General features: G+C 48.3%; 1 protein-coding gene across 1 annotated transcript in view; it reads right to left on the reverse strand.

The window, feature by feature from the left end:
- The window catches only part of VWF (von Willebrand factor), a 122,737-nt gene extending 105,024 nt beyond the window's left edge, over positions 1 to 17,713 (reverse strand). The window contains exons 1-6 of the mRNA XM_054574700.1: positions 17,513 to 17,713; positions 16,307 to 16,361; positions 14,596 to 14,760; positions 7,342 to 7,444; positions 6,839 to 7,047; positions 2,798 to 2,922 (exon numbers count right to left, since the gene is read on the reverse strand). Coding sequence (XP_054430675.1) covers positions 2,798 to 2,922; positions 6,839 to 7,047; positions 7,342 to 7,444; positions 14,596 to 14,760; positions 16,307 to 16,361 — 657 coding nt within the window. The 5' untranslated portion in view covers positions 17,513 to 17,713. The remainder of the gene's footprint in view (positions 1 to 2,797; positions 2,923 to 6,838; positions 7,048 to 7,341; positions 7,445 to 14,595; positions 14,761 to 16,306; positions 16,362 to 17,512) is intronic.
- Positions 17,714 to 18,000: the final 287 nt, after the last annotated feature.

The raw sequence follows: 18,000 nt of genomic DNA on the forward strand, positions 1-18,000 counted from the left end.
GAAATCATATGTGTACATGTACATTCTATGTGCATTTATAACATTTATAATGGCAATTTCCCAGCAAGTGGTGGTAAAATGTCTTAAGGAAGGACTGTCTTTCTTTTTATTAACAAGACCACTGTATGGACTAATCCAGTCCCCTGCAACCATGGCCTTCACGTTGCAGACAGGACTACCAGACAAAAACAAGATCTTCTTCACAACGTCCCACTTTTTGCTGACATTCTCCAGGCAGACAAAATGTTTAAAAAGGTGACCTAAGGATCTTTCTAAAATGCTTATTGCACAATGGAGTGGCCTGCAAATTAACATCAATTATTTGAGCACTTAGAGCTTGGGGTTTTTTATTACCAGGCCTGCTCCCTGAGCTCCAGACTCCAGCAGCCCAGCCCTTTGTTTGAAACTTCGAGAAAACTGCAAATTTGCATGCACTCAAACAAGCCATTATCAGTCCCAGCAGACAGGCTCTGGGTTTTGTTGGCATAACAAGGAAACATTCATCCCCTAGGTATAAGTAATATGACCTGGCTCTCAGAATGAGTTGACTCCTTGTTGCCACCTTGGAAAAACAGGGAAGCACTACAGAAGTGGGAGAACAGATTCTGCCGGTCCTCAAGGAAAATTCTTAGATCAATGTAGTCGGCCCCACATAGTATTCTGTCACCGTGCAAGGCTTTGGAGTCACACTGGCAAACACTTGTAAACAATTCCATTTACCAGACCTGACTTCTGATGGTGAGGCCCAGGGGAACTAAGCCAGCAGTGAACAGTTCCAAAGATCACTTAATCACCTCCCAGGAGATGAATAATGGTATTTCTTAGCCAATGAGAGTGACCCAATCACAGACAAATGCAACCTGATTGGCTAAGACAAAGCCAGACTTGCTCCTCAGGTAAACAACCTGAAACCTGGTGTTCTGAGCTTGGAGGAGCTTGTGCCTTGGGAAGTCTGGCATGTTTGGGGCCTCCGCCCAGCACTAAGACCTTGGTAACCAGTTTCTTAAGTTGCTCCCAGGACACTGGTTAGTAAGGACTTTAACGCACCCAGGAGACAAAGTGAGTAGCAAGCTTGCAGCTGGAGCTCCCAAAAGTTACCCAGGGAGACAAGCAAGGTTTCTGATGGATTTTCACTCCCTCCTACCTTCCCCCGCTCCTTCCCTCCGCTTTGTCCCTGGGTGACCAAGGGCCTCGTCTCCCTCCTCTACTGGGCCTCAGTGTCAGGTTTTCCATTTGAAAATCCTGTCTTCACCTCCCACTTCTATGGATTAATGAGACTATTCCTTTGTACTCCAAGTGTGGAAGAACATTTGTTCAGCACTGAGCTGGTGTGTGTTTGCAAAATAAAATGTGCCAAAGCCCCTCTGTCCTCAAAGAGTTGATTCAGTGGAAGAGGTATATGCGTGGCCCCCACCTCACCTCACCAGAGGAGGCACCCCCACCCTTGGTCTCACCCCTGCCTAGAAACATTCAAGGTCAGGGGAGGCGAACCACTAGCCACCCACAGCACTGTAGGTTTTGTTCAGGCACCTTGCTCTCCTAAACTCGGGCTGTGCTCAGCTCCCCAAAAGGAATGGGGTGATAACTGGGAGGAAAGAGAAGAAAAAGAATGAATTGGGGAGTTTATGCTAAAAGTGCCATGTTCTTGGCCTCCTTCTCCCCAGTCCCCTCCCAAATTGGGAGCACTCTGGTAGGACCACAGACTGAGGGAAGGCACCAGGAGGTCTTTCCCCACCTGAAGAGTCATCCTCCCAGCACCTTACTCCAGGGGACACAAAGCCCACCTCTACCTGCAGAAGGCAAAGGCAGGGGGCAGTGTTCTACATGCCCTCCCATGACCACCCTCTTCTCTCCAAGGGGGAGGTTGTGGTTTGTGGGATCAGAAGGGCAACTCTGAGAAGAAAGAGCTGCTAACCAGCTACCGTACAGGAAGAAATGGGGCTGCGTGTGAAGGGTGGGAGGTGCTACCATCTGCACTGAGTCTCAGGGCCATAGGCGCAGGACGTCATGTGACCACAGAGGCAGTCACGGGAATGATGTGACCACAAGCCAAGGATCCCCACAGCCACCAGGTCTGGAAGAGACCAGAAGAGATCTCCCTAGAGCCTCAGAGCGGGTAAGGCCCTTCCCACACCTTGATCTTGGCCCAGGGAAACTAAATTCAGCCTTCTGACCCCCAAGACTGCAAGAGAATACATTTCAGTTGTTGGAAGCCACTAAATTTAAGATAAGTTGCTACCTACCACAGCCTCAGGGAACTAACACAATGCCCAAGCTGGTCACTTCAGGCTCACCCCCACCCACCCCACCTACCTCAGCTTCCTCCACTATAAAGTAACCTTCTTCCTGGTGATGTGTTGGTAACCGTTTGGGGCTTTTTTCTCCTATTTGTACTTTAAACAATCACTTACTGAGCACCTAAATAGGAATTGTTTTCTACTGGCATAATTTCAGACAGGGGACATGTAATGATGGTGATATTTGGAGACAAGAGAGAGGGCCTTGGGTATAAAGCAGAAAAGTAGAGTCTCTCACTGTACCAAGTCATTAGATCAAATGCATTTTCAGAATTTCAAGACCAGAATAGCACTAGAATTAGAGTTAACGAGACTTTAGCCACAGCTGGTTTGGGGGAAGAAAGGGACCCACAGGAGCCCTACATTGATCAGCCAGAGGGATTCACAAAGGTAGGCCCATTGCTCCTCTAGGTAGAGGACCTCAGACCAGATGTCCTTCTGCTGCTTAATTCCAGAAGTCCCGCACCACCCAGACCATTTCCAGCCTGGGCTGTACCCACCTTCCGCATTTCCTCAGAGGAGACGTTGCAGGGGATTCTGGGAGGGGATGCCCGTTTGCACCTCTGTTCTCCGCTGCCTAGGGCCCAGGAGTTAGCAAAGTCATAGGGATCCGAGGTCAAGGTCCCTGTAGAGAAAAGTTTTCACGAAAATGAAACCACAGTGACACCTGATCCAGGACATCTGAGGGAAAACTCCAGGTCTGCCATCCCCTGAGTCAATTTCCATTAGATTTATGCATAGGCCTCTGGGGTGGGAGTATTTTCTTTGCAGCACTCAGCATAATAGGACAGAGCGTGGGCATCAGAGCTCAGCCAGGATGTGGTGAGGGGATGGATGGATGGGCACAGTGAAGGAGACAACATGAAAGATGTGGGGTGAGCCCGTCCATTTACACCTCTCACACCCTTGCTGCCACTCTCCTTCTGTGTGGAATGTCCTCCTCCCCTAACTGCCTTGACTACCTCCACTTATTCTTTGAGATGCAGCTCCTGAAGCACTTCCTCCAGGAAGTCCTTCAGAACTGACTCTGCTCCCTGTCCACTCCCGTAGCTTGAGTTGGGTGGGCCCCTTCTCTGTGCTGTCTCAGCACCCTGGCCATCCCTCTATCAAAACTCTCGTCATCGTTTGTGTTGACTTTTGTGTGTGTGTTTATTCAGCCCCCATTTAACTCAGTTCTGGAAGCCGGGGCACAGGCTGTGTCTCTTTTCTCTAAATTCCTATCTGGTAGATTGTGGATACTCAAAACACTTTTGCAGAAGGAAGGTAAAGATGTGACACGGAGACTAGGTCATCCAATCACCGCATCTGCCACGCTCTGACAGCATCGGTGCCTTGGTACCTATAACAGTCATGCCACTGTCAGCGACCCACAACAGGCTGTGAGGGCCTCATGGGCCTACACGGCATGGTGCACCATACATGCCTACTTTTGTTGCAGCCACCAGTGGCACCAATAGCATGGCAGCATCCTCATTTCAAAGGAACTTAATGGAGCATTTTGCACAGCCAGGTCTAGGAGAGTGAAGCATGTTTGAAGGTCAAACAGTATACTTGGGAATAAGAAATAAACTATCCTGGGAGAAAGAAAAGAAAAAACAGAACCTTAAAAATATAATCAGTTGGCATGTTGGGTACAGTAAGCAGAAAAATAACACCCGGCCAAGGATACATTTACTTCCTCATTCCCTGAACCCGTGAATATTTCCTTATATAGCAAAAAGATGTGATTAAATTAAATTAAAGATCTTGAGAGGAAGAATTTATCTTGGATTACCTGAGTGAGCCTTAAATGCAATTTAGCAGAGAGGCAGAGGGAGAGCGGAGACACACACAGAGAAGGTGTTGTGAGGACAGAGGCAGAGATCAGAAAGATACTAACACAAGTCAAAGATCGCTAACAGTGATTGGAAGAGGCAAGGAAGAGATGCTCCCGTAGGGCCCCAGAGGGAGTACAATCCTGCCGACACCTTGATTTTTAACTTCTGGGCTCCTGGGATTGTGAGAGAATAAATGTCTGTGCTTTTGAGCCTTCAAGTTTGTGGTAATTTGATGGTAATTGCAGAAACTAATACATGGGAGAAGCCAAAGGGAAGTGCACTTAAATTTGTGGCATTTCTGATGTGCTCCTGGCATTGTGATAGGTGCTGCTCTCTGGGTTCTTGGCTACTCCTTGCCTGAAAAGCTAGCTAGCTTTCTAATACACTATATTAAGGAAAAGCTTTGTATTGGGTGGGGAAAGTCCTGGGGAGAATCAAGACCTCTGGGGCCTGGTCTCAGCTCTCCTTCCACCACCCTGTGTCATCTGGGGACCTTCCAGAAAGTGAAACTCTAGGAGCTCTACCTGAAATGAGGCAGGAGGATATCTAATAGATAGAATTACAAATATTCTTGCTATCAGAAAAGTCTCTGTGAGCCAAAGTGAAAGCCCAGCTAGGCTGACTTCCGTGATGTCAGGAAGCAAGGTTAACTATCTGAGGACAAACATTGTTGAGTCTTTACCAACCAAAAAGAACTAAAGCCACAATTCTCTTAGAAGGATTTCCAAAATATCACCAGATCCCTGACTTTTTGCCAAAAAGCACCACCTTCTCTCTGATAGCATAGGTCCTATTTTTAGTTTTTTAAACCTTATAGCCTGGAAAAAGAAAAGATATCCTAGGGCTAGGAGTTTTATTGCTTACTATACAACAGATTTTTAAAGTCTTTAAAATCTGCAAAAAAAAAAACAAATATTTTGTTGAATCCATGATTAATTTCACAAAAAAAAAGTATAGAGAATTACAAGAGACAAGGAGGAAAGGAAGGATAAGGAAAGAAAGTTGAAAAACAGAACTGTCAAATGTGACTTGATGTTCTGACTACAGGGTATTAGAATGAGGCACTATTGATTGGCACTATCTTGCCAATCAAGGGGCTTGAGTTTTAACAACTCTGAGGAGATTGGAATAAGTCCAGAGGCTGCATAACGTGGGGAGGTGGGCTTGATACCACTTTGTGAAGTTGAGACTCTTGAAGGGCTGCACCCTGCATGAGAAAGCTGACAAGAAAAAAAATCCACTCTGAGAAACAGGGAAATAATAATAGTTTGTTTCTTTGGTCTGGGTTCTGGTTACGAGAGAAAAAGTCTCCTCTGAGAATTTATAGTAGTGGGAAAGCCTGCAAGTACAATTGGGATTCCAATTTATACTTCTGTGAGATTCAGTGAATCTCACACTGGAAAATTAACATAAAACACCTCTAAAGATGAGCTCAACATCCAAAATTATGAAACATAGAAAAAAATCCACTTTAGCCCTGCTCAGATGGCACAGTTAGTTGGAATGTCAACCCATACGTCAAGAGGTTGAGGGTTTGCTTCCCGGCCAGGGCACATACTTAAGTTGCAGGTTCAATATCTAGGGGCACATATGAGAGGCAACTGATCGACGTTTCTCTCTCACATTGATGTCTCTCTCTCTCTCTCTCTCTCTCTCTATCTCTCTCTTCCTCTCTCTCAAATCAATAAGCATGTCCTCAAGTTAGGAATTAAAAAAAAAAAAGAACATAGATTTGATTAACACAATTAACAAACTTAATTCAATGAGTATGTATAGAATCCTACAGCAATCAAAGAATACATTTTTTGGAACATACATAGAACAATTGCAAAAAAAAAAAAAATCATGTCCTAGGTCACAAACAAATCTACCCAAATTTCTAATTTAATTGAGAAATAAATTTAGTTATAAATATAACTAAAAATTCTAAGTGTTTGAAAGTTTTCAACACATTTTATAGGTTAATAAATAACTCAAAATGGAAATTGGAAAATTAATAGAACTAGATGAAAATGAAAATGTGCTACATATCAAAATTGGTGTATGCAGCTAATGTAGTACTTAAGGAAAATTCATAGCCTTAAAAATGTACACTGAATTATAAAAAGTTTGAGAAATCAGTGCTAGAGGAGACAGAAGCAATGCTCTATTTTTCAGTCTGATGAAAGGAACAGTCAGCTGTTTTTCTATACACTAACCTCTTCATCAGAGGGTAATCAGGTGAAAAGGAAGAAGTAGAACATATACAAATGTTCAGCTTTTGCAAGGAAGCATCACTAATTAAAGATTCATGTAATTGAAATTATCAAAAAAATATTAAAGACTACTAGTGGTTTTCACTTTGTCCATGTTACCTTCTACTGCTTGTGAACACAAACACACCAACTGGCCTTTGGGGGCAGCGTTGATTTCACCCATAAATCTCCTTTGTGGGCATTCAGGAGGGTTTGTTCACACCATCTAGCACTTACCGACCATCTACCATGAATAAGTTGCTATAGGGCATTCAGAGTTGAACTAAGTAAGGTCGGAGGAGCTCCAAGATCGGGTGTGACAGGATGTCAGTGAGACAGAATGTGAAGAGATAAGGGTGTCAGGGTCCATTGAGGTGAAAAGTCACAGGGAGACGGGCATGCCAGGGGAGGAACCGGGGTGAAGGTTTGAGAACTGTGATGTTACAAGCATAACCACACCTCCAGGAAATGGCTCCCCAGAAAAGCTTACCCTCTTGAGTCATAAAGTCATCTTCAGTGAAGATGTTAAAGTTGCCACACAGCCCACAGGTCTTGTTGAAGTATCTGTCTGACAGCAGGACTTGGAAGCTGCCGCTGCCATCAATCCTGACCACAAAGCCATAGGCCTCACTGGACAGCTTGTAGTACCCAGCCTCGGTTTCTAGATACAGCCCATTGGAGGCATAGGGCATGGTGATGCTGGAGGGACAAGGATAAGGTCAGGAACTGGGCTTCTCATATATTTTCTTGCTGTCCCTCCCATCCTGCAACCCCAACCCCAGGCTAAGGGTTCAGACTATGGTGCAAATGGCTGAGGGCCTAGACCAGCAGTCGGGAGCCCTGGCTCTGGCCCGGCCCTCATACTGGCTTCCTCAGGATACATTTACTTCCTCTCTCTGGGCACCAGCTTCTTCATCTGAAAGATGAGACAGTGTATGCAAGGGGAATTCCCAAGGCTTTTTTAAACTCAGACATTTTGGGCTTCTGACTTACCTCTGATCCCCCTGCAGCACAGTACCATTGACAAACAAACGGATGTCAAAAAATTCCCCAAGGTACACGGAGAGGCTCACTCTCTTGCCATTTTGGAAGTTTCCTGAAAGACAAGAATCAATAGTGGTGATCATTATCCAAAAGACTTAATAAATGTATTCATAATCATCATCTTTATAATTTTATCCCAGTGGAACACTTCCCACAGAAGATGTAACAAATAGACAGCAAAAATCTCCCCCAAAATGTTGTTCCTCACCATCTTCTTATTCACCTAAAACATCAAGTGTCTTCTGGATACATAGCCTTCTAATAGTCCCTTATATTTTTCAAAAGCAAAATATAAAAACATAACCTCTTTCTTCTGGGAATTTATAATCTAAATACAAAAATAAGAGGAGCATGCATCTGTTGAAAACATCGTAGGGTAGCAGATAAAAGCAACGAGGTGAGTTATTGCTAACAGGTACTCTAGCATGTATTATTTGAAGTGTTCTATGAGGTCAGCCCTAAACAGGTGCTTTGTTTAAAATGGAGACTCATGAGTTCTACCTCAGGTTACTGATTTCGATTCTCTGGGTGTTTAGAGAATCTAGAGGTCGAGTCTCTCACTCCATTTGGGGAACTTAGTAAGGATGTAGTAAGTAATCAGTTTTGTCCTTAGAGATGTTTGGATAGCCAAACACATGATAAATTAGTCTCTGAGTTTGTGACAATGGTTTGGTTGTAAGGACAAACAGAGACACGACATGAAAGCAGGAAAACAGGTGGAGACATATTTTTGCATTGTTATGAAGACCTTACATTCCCACCGCTATCCCTGACAACTGTCCCTCATGCAGAGGTCTTGGAATTCAAAGAGAACTGAGCGGCCATGGAGAAGAAGGAGGCAGAGGATCAGGGGAGAGTCTGACCTCAGGCCTTAGAGACTAAGAAGCTGATGGAATCAGGGAAGGTGAGGGTGGCCAGTCAGGATAGAAAGACAGAAGGCGCTGGGAAAAGAGAGGGTAGGTTGGGGGGTACAGTGCCCGGGGGTTCCTGTAGAAAGGGGACATAGGGTCCAGGTGGAAAGTTGACCTTGGAAATGAGGAAATGTGCCTTCTCCTAGTGGGGTCAGAGGAGTGTGGGCTCCAGCTCCTCTGCAAAAGAGGAGGCAAGAATGTCTGTGCAACCAAGCCCAGGAAACGTGGGAGGTTTGTTGGTGTGTGGTCCCACTGCCACAGCTGGGGCCCCTGCTAAGGAGAGTGGGGGGAAGGGTTGCCTCAGTCACAGCCCCACAGAGGTCTGTGAGAGTGAGTTCCCCAAAGGGGGCCTGAGGACAGTGGCCACCTGGGACCCACACACACTCCTAACCAACTGGAATGAGCCAGAAAATAGACTTGTTCATGATGAGATATCAGTGAGAGTTGTCACATCTGAAGAACTAGCTGGGCAATTTGCAAAGTTTTCATCTCAGGGCACATATAAGCTTGTTATAAAATTCTGCAGCACACCGGAAAATATATTACATTTGTTTGCCTATCTGACCAAAAGGAGGTATAATTTTAATTTATTCACACTGGACAGCTATCATTGTGTTGGCTGTTGTCATTTGTTTATTTGATGATCTGCGAGAAAAGAGGTCATTGCCCCTGTCTGAAGACTCAGGCGTTGCATGTTTTAAAAATTCTTGCAGCGCACTGATTGAAAATTGCTGAACTAGCCCATTGGAAGAACAGCGCCTTGAATGATACAGTGTTAGCAGCTCAGAGGCCCCCAGGAAAGGCCAAAATCCACCAACCACATTCTGCAGAGCTCTAGACAAACCATCAGGAGTTACGGGAGATGCCAGCCAAGGTAAAGGGCTTTCGTCCTCTTTGACTAGACAGTCTTGCCTGCCCAGCATTCCCACTTACAACAGCTTCTGCAGCTAGCGCATCTTCAAAAGGTAGAGCAAAGTTTCTGACAGCCAGGAGGTAGCCGAAGAGAAACACACAAAACTAGACAGAGAAGAGTAAAATGTTGATGGCAGTATCTGAGTGGTGAGTGTATGGGCCATCACTGTCCTGTTCTGTCACCTGTTTTATATGTTTGAAAATGCCCATAACAAAATGTCGAAAACACAAACAAATGGAGCAGCCTGGAAACAATTCTCCCTGCCATCCACCCCTAGCCTCAGTGCAGATGGGTGAGTGGTTCTGTCCCTGCTTCACCGGGTAACTACATCGGTATGTGGCCTCTGAGCCAAGAGGACTCCCTGTGTGCCTCTGCCCCTAGCAGGCTCTCCCTCGCCTTCACAGAAATTCAGAAAGTGTTATGCGAACAAGTCAGCCAGGGGTGTGTGGCTAGAGGGTGGGTAAAGAAGGCTTTTGGATTCCATCGGCAGCTTGAGGTAAGCCACCACCCCACAGCTACAGATCTGTCACTCTTCAAGGTCTTCCAGGATATAAAGCCACCTGAACGGTCGCTTCTCCCCAGGAGGCAGAGCTGAGCAGGTGCATAGGAAAGCCCAGAGGTCACTCACTCCCAGGTGGAAAGATAGAGCCTATGAGGCTGGACAAGCCAAGAATAAAGCAGAAACAGAAAGTCAAATGAGAGGGGACCAGGACAACGTGAGACAGAGCCCCGACCTTCTCACTGTGGGCTCTGCCTGGAGCCCCCGCCCTGTTCAAGGAAATGATGAAGGCAGCCTGGCCGCAGAGACTGTGGGACTCACATCCACCCAGGTGGCTGGCACTCGGGGTAACTTGCCCATTGTCACAGAGCTACTGAGTGATAACAGAGCTGGGACTCAGACCGGGTGCTGGTTTATGCATTTGAAGGGCCCGCTCTATGTGGTGCCAGGAGGGATCTGCACTGGGAAGTAGAGGAGGCAGCCTGACCGCCCACCGAGCGCTGCATAAGGTACCATCTCAGGGAGGTGCAGGGCTGGCTGCATGGGGTCATCACTCATCTGGGCAGGGGTGGGACACAGGGCTGGGACTGGGATCCTTAGGGAGGACTGAACCACAAGGAGCCCGCAGAATTGCGGAGGCCCCGAATGTAGCCCCTCCTCATCCAAGGCAAGGGGGCCACCAGAGGATTTTGGGAAGTGTGTCCTGGAGAAGTCAATTCAGAAAGCACACACTGTGGCAACACTGTGAATCTCAGAGCCTAACCAAACAAGTGGCTTTAAAACCTTTTTTCCCGGAAAACAGAGTGAAAATACAATCTACTTTATGGCCCCGTATGCACACACTTACACAGTTCACAAAATAATATGTTCCCTCGCCATGTGCCATGCACTGTGATGCTTTCTGATGTCTTCTATTTTATTGTATTTAATTTGTAAATGCCAGTCGCAACCAGTAAGGTAATTTTGTGACTCATAGGTCATGGCTCAGTTTGAAAAACACTGATCTAGACTGGCTCCCTTTTACAGGTGCAGAAAGCCTAAGTTTGCCACAGGGCTGCTCCACCTCGGCACTGGTGGCTGCTGGGGCCGGCTGCTTCTTTGGCGTGGGGCCGTCCTGTGCCTAGTAGGGTATTAGTTGCATCTAGGCACCAGCAGCATCCACGCCCAGCTGTGACAACCCAAAGTGTTCTAGACACTGCTGACTGTTCCCTGGGTGGAATTACCCCAGTGAGAATAGCTGGTTTACAAACTGTTCACTCAGGGCAGAGCCCGCACCGAGGTTTTCTGACTCCGAGTCCAAATCGCCTTTCGTACCACAAAGTTGCCTAACAGGGCATCTGAGTGCTATGTTTTCAGTTAACCATTAATGCAGGGGAGAACTCTAGATTCTATTTTATTTGCTTCATTCCCTCCCTGAAGAACTCAGGGGAATCGGATAATGTGCAGCCATTAGGAAGACAAGCCATTAGAAATTGCCGGTGAGCCCCAGGGGAGGGGGAGAGAATGGAGGAGCTACACCCACACTGCACCTACCTGCCGGTTAACACTTCCTGCAGCTGCTAGGAGAAGATGGGCTGGGCCTCCACCCCAAAAGACTGAAACAAACCAGGGACAGTCTCCCCGTGGCTCTTGAACTCAGTGACTGAGGAGCTAGGTGGGGAACAAGGTCCCCCACGCCCTGCACCTTGGAAAGTAGGCTGGCGACTGTAGCCAGAGCAGCTCTGAGTGCTGCGGGGACATTAGAGTGTGTCACTCCCTAACCTGCATTCCGTTCCCCTCCACTCCTGTGATTCTGATGCAGGTGATCATTATCCAAACTCTGAGAAAGAGAAACCTGGTCTGATACCATTTACGGACATGGAGGCCAAGGCTCGGGCTGGGGAAGTGACTCGGCACGCTGTTGGTGGTTTCTGGCTCTCTCTGGGCTGGCTTGGGCACCAGACCCCGCAGTGTGGCTTAAACAGAGCAGTCTCTCCAAGCAGGACTCCTGGCGTCTCTTCCTTTTCCCTGTGGTGGTGGCCTTGGCCTGGGCCCCTGGAGCCCGCCTGACCGGGGGGGGGGGGCGGGGGGCGGGGGGGCCTGGTCAAGGAAAGGGCCTCCCCTCGCACCCAGTGGTCCCTCAGGCTGAGACATAAACACTTCACTCAGGATGTGTACAAGGTCCACGGACACTCAGAGAGGAATGGGAATTTGTGAGTTAGAACGGAGAAAACAGGATGTCATTGGAGAACAATGGAGCAGAGATGTCTGTGAGGACACGGTCATGCTCGCGGAACTGGACCTACAGCGTCCCAGCCCACTGGACCCCTGCCCCTGGCCCCAGTGCCTCCTCTGACTATTTCTCTCATCCCAATGCCCCACCAACCCACGCAACCTCCACCAAAAATAGAAAAGGTAGCCACCATTCTCTCTGAGGTTAGCAGCATGATTTTGGATGGGAATTAAACCAACCTACATTAAAGTGTGACTGATCCATAGCCTGGTCTAGGCCAATGACCTGCCAGAAGACTGACACTTGACAAGAGCAGGATGTCATAAGAATAAGGACCTGGGGGCAAGGGGAGGATAGGAGCGGGCGTCTCACTTGAGATGTTTTGAGTCGGAGAGGCCTAACACGGCCCTTCGACTCCTCCTTGGCCACGAAGACAAGAGGATGGCCCAAGAGGCACACCTCCACACAAGCCCATGTAGGTATGTTGGGGAGGGGGCTGATGTTACCCTAACCTTTATGGAAATGACCTCAGGGGCCCAGCAGCCCCTCATCTCTATGAAGTTCACATCCTGTACACAAGACAAGTACACATCTTGTGTTAAGGTGGCTGCTTTCAATCACAAAGCTTCGGAGAACACTTCACAGGTGGAAAGACTGTGTCTCCTTTGATCCTCACAGAATGTACATTTTAAAGATGAGGACAGGGAGACTGAGAGACACTGTGTCACTCTCCAAAGGACACTCCATGACGAGGGAGAACAGAGAGCACAGGTTTTTTGACTCCAACTCTGGTTCTTTCTAAGCTTCCATTTCCTGCTGGGGACTGAGCTACCAGGTTCTGTGGGACAAAAAAACTGCGGGTCAGCACAAATGGATGAGCCCAGTGCTGGAGAGGGCTGGAGCGGCCAGGGAGGCAGGGGAGGGGTGCTTCCTGAAAGAAGTGACAGTTCAGCCCAGAAGCACCAGCAAAGCTTGAGTCCCTCTGACTGGGGGGATTACCCTTATGGGGGAGGGGCCCAGAGTTGAGTTTAAGTAGGGGAGGGGGCTTTTCCGACATGCTCTCAACCCCCTGACCCCAGAATGTGAACTCAGTGCCTAGTACTAAGATCTCATTGCTTACAAACCCACCTCCAGGGTAAGGAGTCTGCAGTGGAGCTAAGCTAAAACAGTGGGAAGTCAAGACAGCAACCCCTCCAAGGCACCCCAGGGTCTCCAGAGGGTCCCCTTCTCTGTAAATACCACCAAAGCCCAAAGACTTAGGACAGAGACAATGTCATTATTTTCTTCTTTTAAAATCTTTCTCCTTACCCTCCATTTCCATGGACACCCCCCGACCCATTTCAGGAACAGGGTCTGCACCCTCTCCGCTATCATAGATAGATAGATAATAGATACAAGAAAAAGAGAGGAGAAAAAGAAAACATTTTTTCTTTGTGATGAGAACTTTTAAGATTACTCTCTTAGCAGCTTTCAAATACACCATACATCAGTGTTGACCACAGTCGCCATGTTATGCATTGTATCTCTAGTACTTATATATCTTATAACTGGAATTGTGTACATCTTGAATCCCTTCATCCAATTCTCCCACTCCCCACCGTCCCCCTCGGGTAACCACCAATCTTGCCTCTTTCTCCTATGCATTTGGGGGTACGTTATTTTGTTTTGTTTTTCAAATCCACAAATAAGTGAGATCATACAGTGTCTTTCTGTCTGACTTATTTCACGATGCACAATGCCCTCAGCTTCCATTCATGCTCCGGCAAATGCACCATGATTTTTAAAGTAGAGAAATCCACTTAAAATAAACACTTGGGACCACCTGAAGTGGGAGGACCTCAGCCTTCTACTTTCTAGGGAAGGTGGGGTTGCTTGTCTTCTCCCCGATGTGGGTCTGTCCATTGCTATCTCAGCCTCCCCAGGGCTGAGGCCCCCGCCTTCGCTACACTGTGTAGCATCCCTCACTCGCATGCCTCCCACATATGCTTAATTCTTCTGGGGGAAGGTCATCGAACCACAGTTTCCTATCACCACTTCCAGCCTCACTCCCAGCCTTGGAAAGTACCCCCTCTCCCTAGCACAGAGGGAAGTTCCTCCACCCTGACAAACCCAGGATCAAAACCCAGATCTTCCTTTTATTATCTGTCAGCCCTTGGGAGAGTACGACAACCTCTGAGAGGTCTCCCTTTGGAAATTGAGGTGACTGTATCTGTCCCTAAATCTCAGAACCACTGTGGCAGTGCAGAGATGACATGGGCACAGTACCAGCACTTCTCCAGTAACACCGGAAGTGCTCAACCCTGCATGAAGCCTTGAATTCCACCAAGACCACGCAATGATCCTTCCCTTATGCTGGGCCTTTGCCTGTTACAAAGCACCTTCTGAGCCATCATTCCTCTTGATGCTTTGGAGCTCCCGGGGTGTTGCCTCAGAGCTGTGGACACAATCACTGGAGAAGCATGAAGACTCTCCATCCCACCAGGATGAAGAGAGAGAGCCAGGGAGAAGCCAAGGAGAGCCCTGTGTAATGGAAAGGCCATTCCCCACTCTGCTCTCTGCAGGGATCTTCAAAATCAGACACTGTTGCAAGGGAAACTCCCCTCCCTCCGCAGGCCCCCACATGCTGGGGCTGAGCTCAGCGTTCCTCCCTTCAGTGCCCAGGTCTCACCTATGAGCGAGAAGGAGTGTTTCTGGCAGTCCCCAGCCAAGAGGTAACTGCAGTCTCCAGCAAAGCTGTACATGGTCTCATCAAAGGTGTTGATGAAGTCATCTCCAAAGAGGCTACATCGGGCCATCGATGAGCTGCCAAGAGTCCCTTCTCCACAAAGGGTCCCTGGAGGGAGAGGCCACAGGTGAGCACACCTGGGACTGCCAGCCCGAAGCAGCCCAGCCTTGTAGAAATGAAGCTGCATCTCACAGAAATCGGGCTGTGGGGAAGCACTCCCCATCCTAAGCGAGACCGAAGCCATTGTTTTCAGCCCCCAAATGTGACCCAGGACTCATAGCAACAATGGAAGAACAGTTGTTTTCAGGAAATCTGGCTGGTTTAAGACCATTTACATACTCATTTAAAATGTGATACATGCTCATTATAAAAAATTTGGAGAATACAGGAGAAAATCACAAAACATTTAAAATCATCTGTAACCAATATTCTAAATGTTGCAATAGCTAGAGCTAACATTTTAGTGCTTATCTTTTTATTATGTTTTACAGCGTACACACAATTGTGGGGGGGGGGGTTTCACAAAATTGTGATCATTCTGTGCAAACTATAACCAATTTTTCAATACTGTCAAGAATTTATCATGCCATTGTGTATACTTCCAAAACATGATTCTTAGTGACTACATTACACTTTGCATCTAAATGTATATAGTATAACCTCCTATTGTTAGGTTCTTAGCATTTTCCCAAATTTTCTGTTATATAAATAGATTGTAATGAGCATCTTTGCACATTAATCTACTTGCGTATCTTGAAGAGGTTAATTCTAAACAGATCAGCCTATGTGCCTGACACACAGAATCCATAAAGTATTAACTCTTACAGGTCATATGCTAACTCCGAGGGGACCCTTCTGCCACCCTCACACTGTGTGTGTGTGTGTGTGTGTGTGTGTGTGTGTGTGTGTGTGTGTGTGTGTTGGAAGGTGGGCAACCACATCAGAAAATCTCTGAAGTTTCCTGGGTCCCTTCTTCAGAGGACCCACCCAGCTGGCGGATGTAGAGGGTGTAGCCCACGTACGTTTCATCTCACCTGTGTGCAGCAGGCTGGGCCCTGCTGGCCTGAGTGATCTAAGTGGAAATAGGCCAGTGTCAGACCAAGGTCCCTCCTGCCATTCACAGACTCAGAATGTCAGTGACAGAAGGAAGACAGTGCAGGGCAGTGAAACGTGCCGGCCTGGGACCCAGGAGGACTGACCTCTGACCTGAGCTCTGTGTGACTCTGAAGAGGTCGTTTTTCCTCTCTGACCCTCAGTCTCCCCATCTGTACTGTGAGAGGTTCAGATAGATGACGTCCACCATCCCTTCTAAAACCAGTTATCTATCCTCGTCTGGGATTCCTTCCTCCCCTTCCTCCAGCCCCATTATACAGGACTGCTCTGTGTGGCCTTTGTACTTCTTAATTCCCCAACTGGAGAAGACATCTGCAGGTACCTGCTCCTTGAGGAATGCCACAAGTCAGGGGCTGGGGGCTCCGTAGACCCTTCACAGGAGGAATTAACCAGGCAACTAGTGACTCTGGCAGGGCCAGCACAAGCCTAGCACAGGCGGGGCACCCAGGTGAGCTGCGGATGTGTCTGCTTATGTCTAGAAGAGGGTTGTTCCCAATGGCCCTGGGGCAGGAGTGAAGAATAAAAGTGCTTGGGTACCTACCTGGCAAGGTGAGGGCCAAAGCAAACAGCACCCTCGCAAGCCTGGCAGGAATCATCTGCAAAGAAGCAGGAGAAATGAGCTGCTGACCACTGTCCCCACAGATGGCTGCTGCTGTGTGCTACTGGCTCTTCATGAAGTGAGAAGAACATTATTTTTTAAGCAAGAGAAAATAGTGATCCTCATTGGCCTATGTTTGCCTTTGAACATGGAGTGCTGGACCACCCCCGCCCCCCGCAAAAAAAAAAACCTTTGGCCAGGGTCAGGCCCAGGAGTAAGAATCACTGTGAGCCAGGTCCCCCAGCACCCTCTCCCAAATGGCAGCCTCAGAGCCACACAGAGGAGACAGGCTCCGCCTTCCCTGAAGGCCTCCAGGCCAGCCTGCCCTCCCTCATTCCCTGGCATGCCCGCTGAAGCCAAGAGCTAATGTGCACCTAACTCCTTCCTGCCTCTCCATCCTCCCTCCTTTGGCAGCAAACTGGGGAGTTGGACCAGACACCCCAACTTGGAGTGCACTTAGGAACCACATTTCCTGGTCGGTCACCACACGGTCTCATGAGCGCCCCACTTGTCTCCATCCCCAGCACCCAGAAAATGCTCAGACAGCGTTTGCTGAGTTGATCTGATAGATGCAGAGGAGTCCAGCAGCCTTGGGCCTGGACAAAGGTACCCAGGCTGTGGCCCACCAGAGAGGGACAATTGACCCTGGTTGGCAGAGCGCACCCCACGTCCCTTAGGGACCCCATCACAGTCCTCTGGAAAAGTTTGCTAAATTAAATGCAGAGTCTGTCACTTGAGATTCTCTGGGGGTAACTCCTTTCCTACCCAATGTCCCATTCAGCCAAACAAAGAGAAATAAACCCAATCTGTTCTAGCACTGTGGAAGGAACACTTCGATGTCAGTTATGGCCAAGTCTTGGCCCCAGAGCAGATGCCCTCTCCCACAGCCTCCCCGCACACAGGCACCTCGGGCTGCTCCCAGTAAGGGCCAGAGTAGCACAAGCAGGAAAGCCTAGGCAGGAACAGAAGCAGCCACAGGACCCCCAGAGGCAAGTGGAGGAGGGCGATTAAGATGGTTCCTGGCTTTGAATCAACCTCTAAACAAAGCCTGTCTAGCCTAGGGAGTAAGGACCCCAGCTTCCCAGAGGGAGGGATCAGTCCTGATCTTTATCCCCAAACTGAGCCACCCCTCCTCCCAGAAGGCCATACCTTCCCCTGCAAACGGGGCTGCGGGTGTCTCCAAGGTGCTTGGAAAACTCAGCCGCACAGTGGTGCCGCCAGCCCTAGGCCATGCTCCCCAGCAGCTGCTGACGGGACTGCTGCAGCTCTGCCCTGGCTTGCTGCTCAGTGGCCCGAGGGCTGCAGACTTCCCTGCAGCCAGGAAGATAAAGCCCGAGTTGTGACGTCCACCAACCCACACAGGGGACTGGCCTCCTCTTAATGACCAAGAGGAAACAATGAACGGAAATGGTATTAGAAACACCTCCAAGCTGATAAGGCTTTGAACAGTTTAGTGGGAGAACTCTTAGCAGCTGCCATAATGAGCTGCCCTGCCCTCCCCGTGCCCCCCGACACCCCGTCTCTGGTCTCCCCGCACAGATGGAATGACCAGGCAGGCTGGTCAGGCAAGGCAGGAGTCCAGACCAGATCAACGAGCTTTGGGATCCAGTTTCCAAGGCCTGATTTTAGGGAAATTT

The sequence above is a fragment of the Pteronotus mesoamericanus genome, unplaced genomic scaffold (assembly GCF_021234165.1).
Source record: "Pteronotus mesoamericanus isolate MK-2021 breed Mesoamerican mustached bat unplaced genomic scaffold, CSHL_Meso_final contig_263, whole genome shotgun sequence".
Classification (NCBI taxonomy): Eukaryota; Metazoa; Chordata; class Mammalia; order Chiroptera; family Mormoopidae; genus Pteronotus; species Pteronotus mesoamericanus.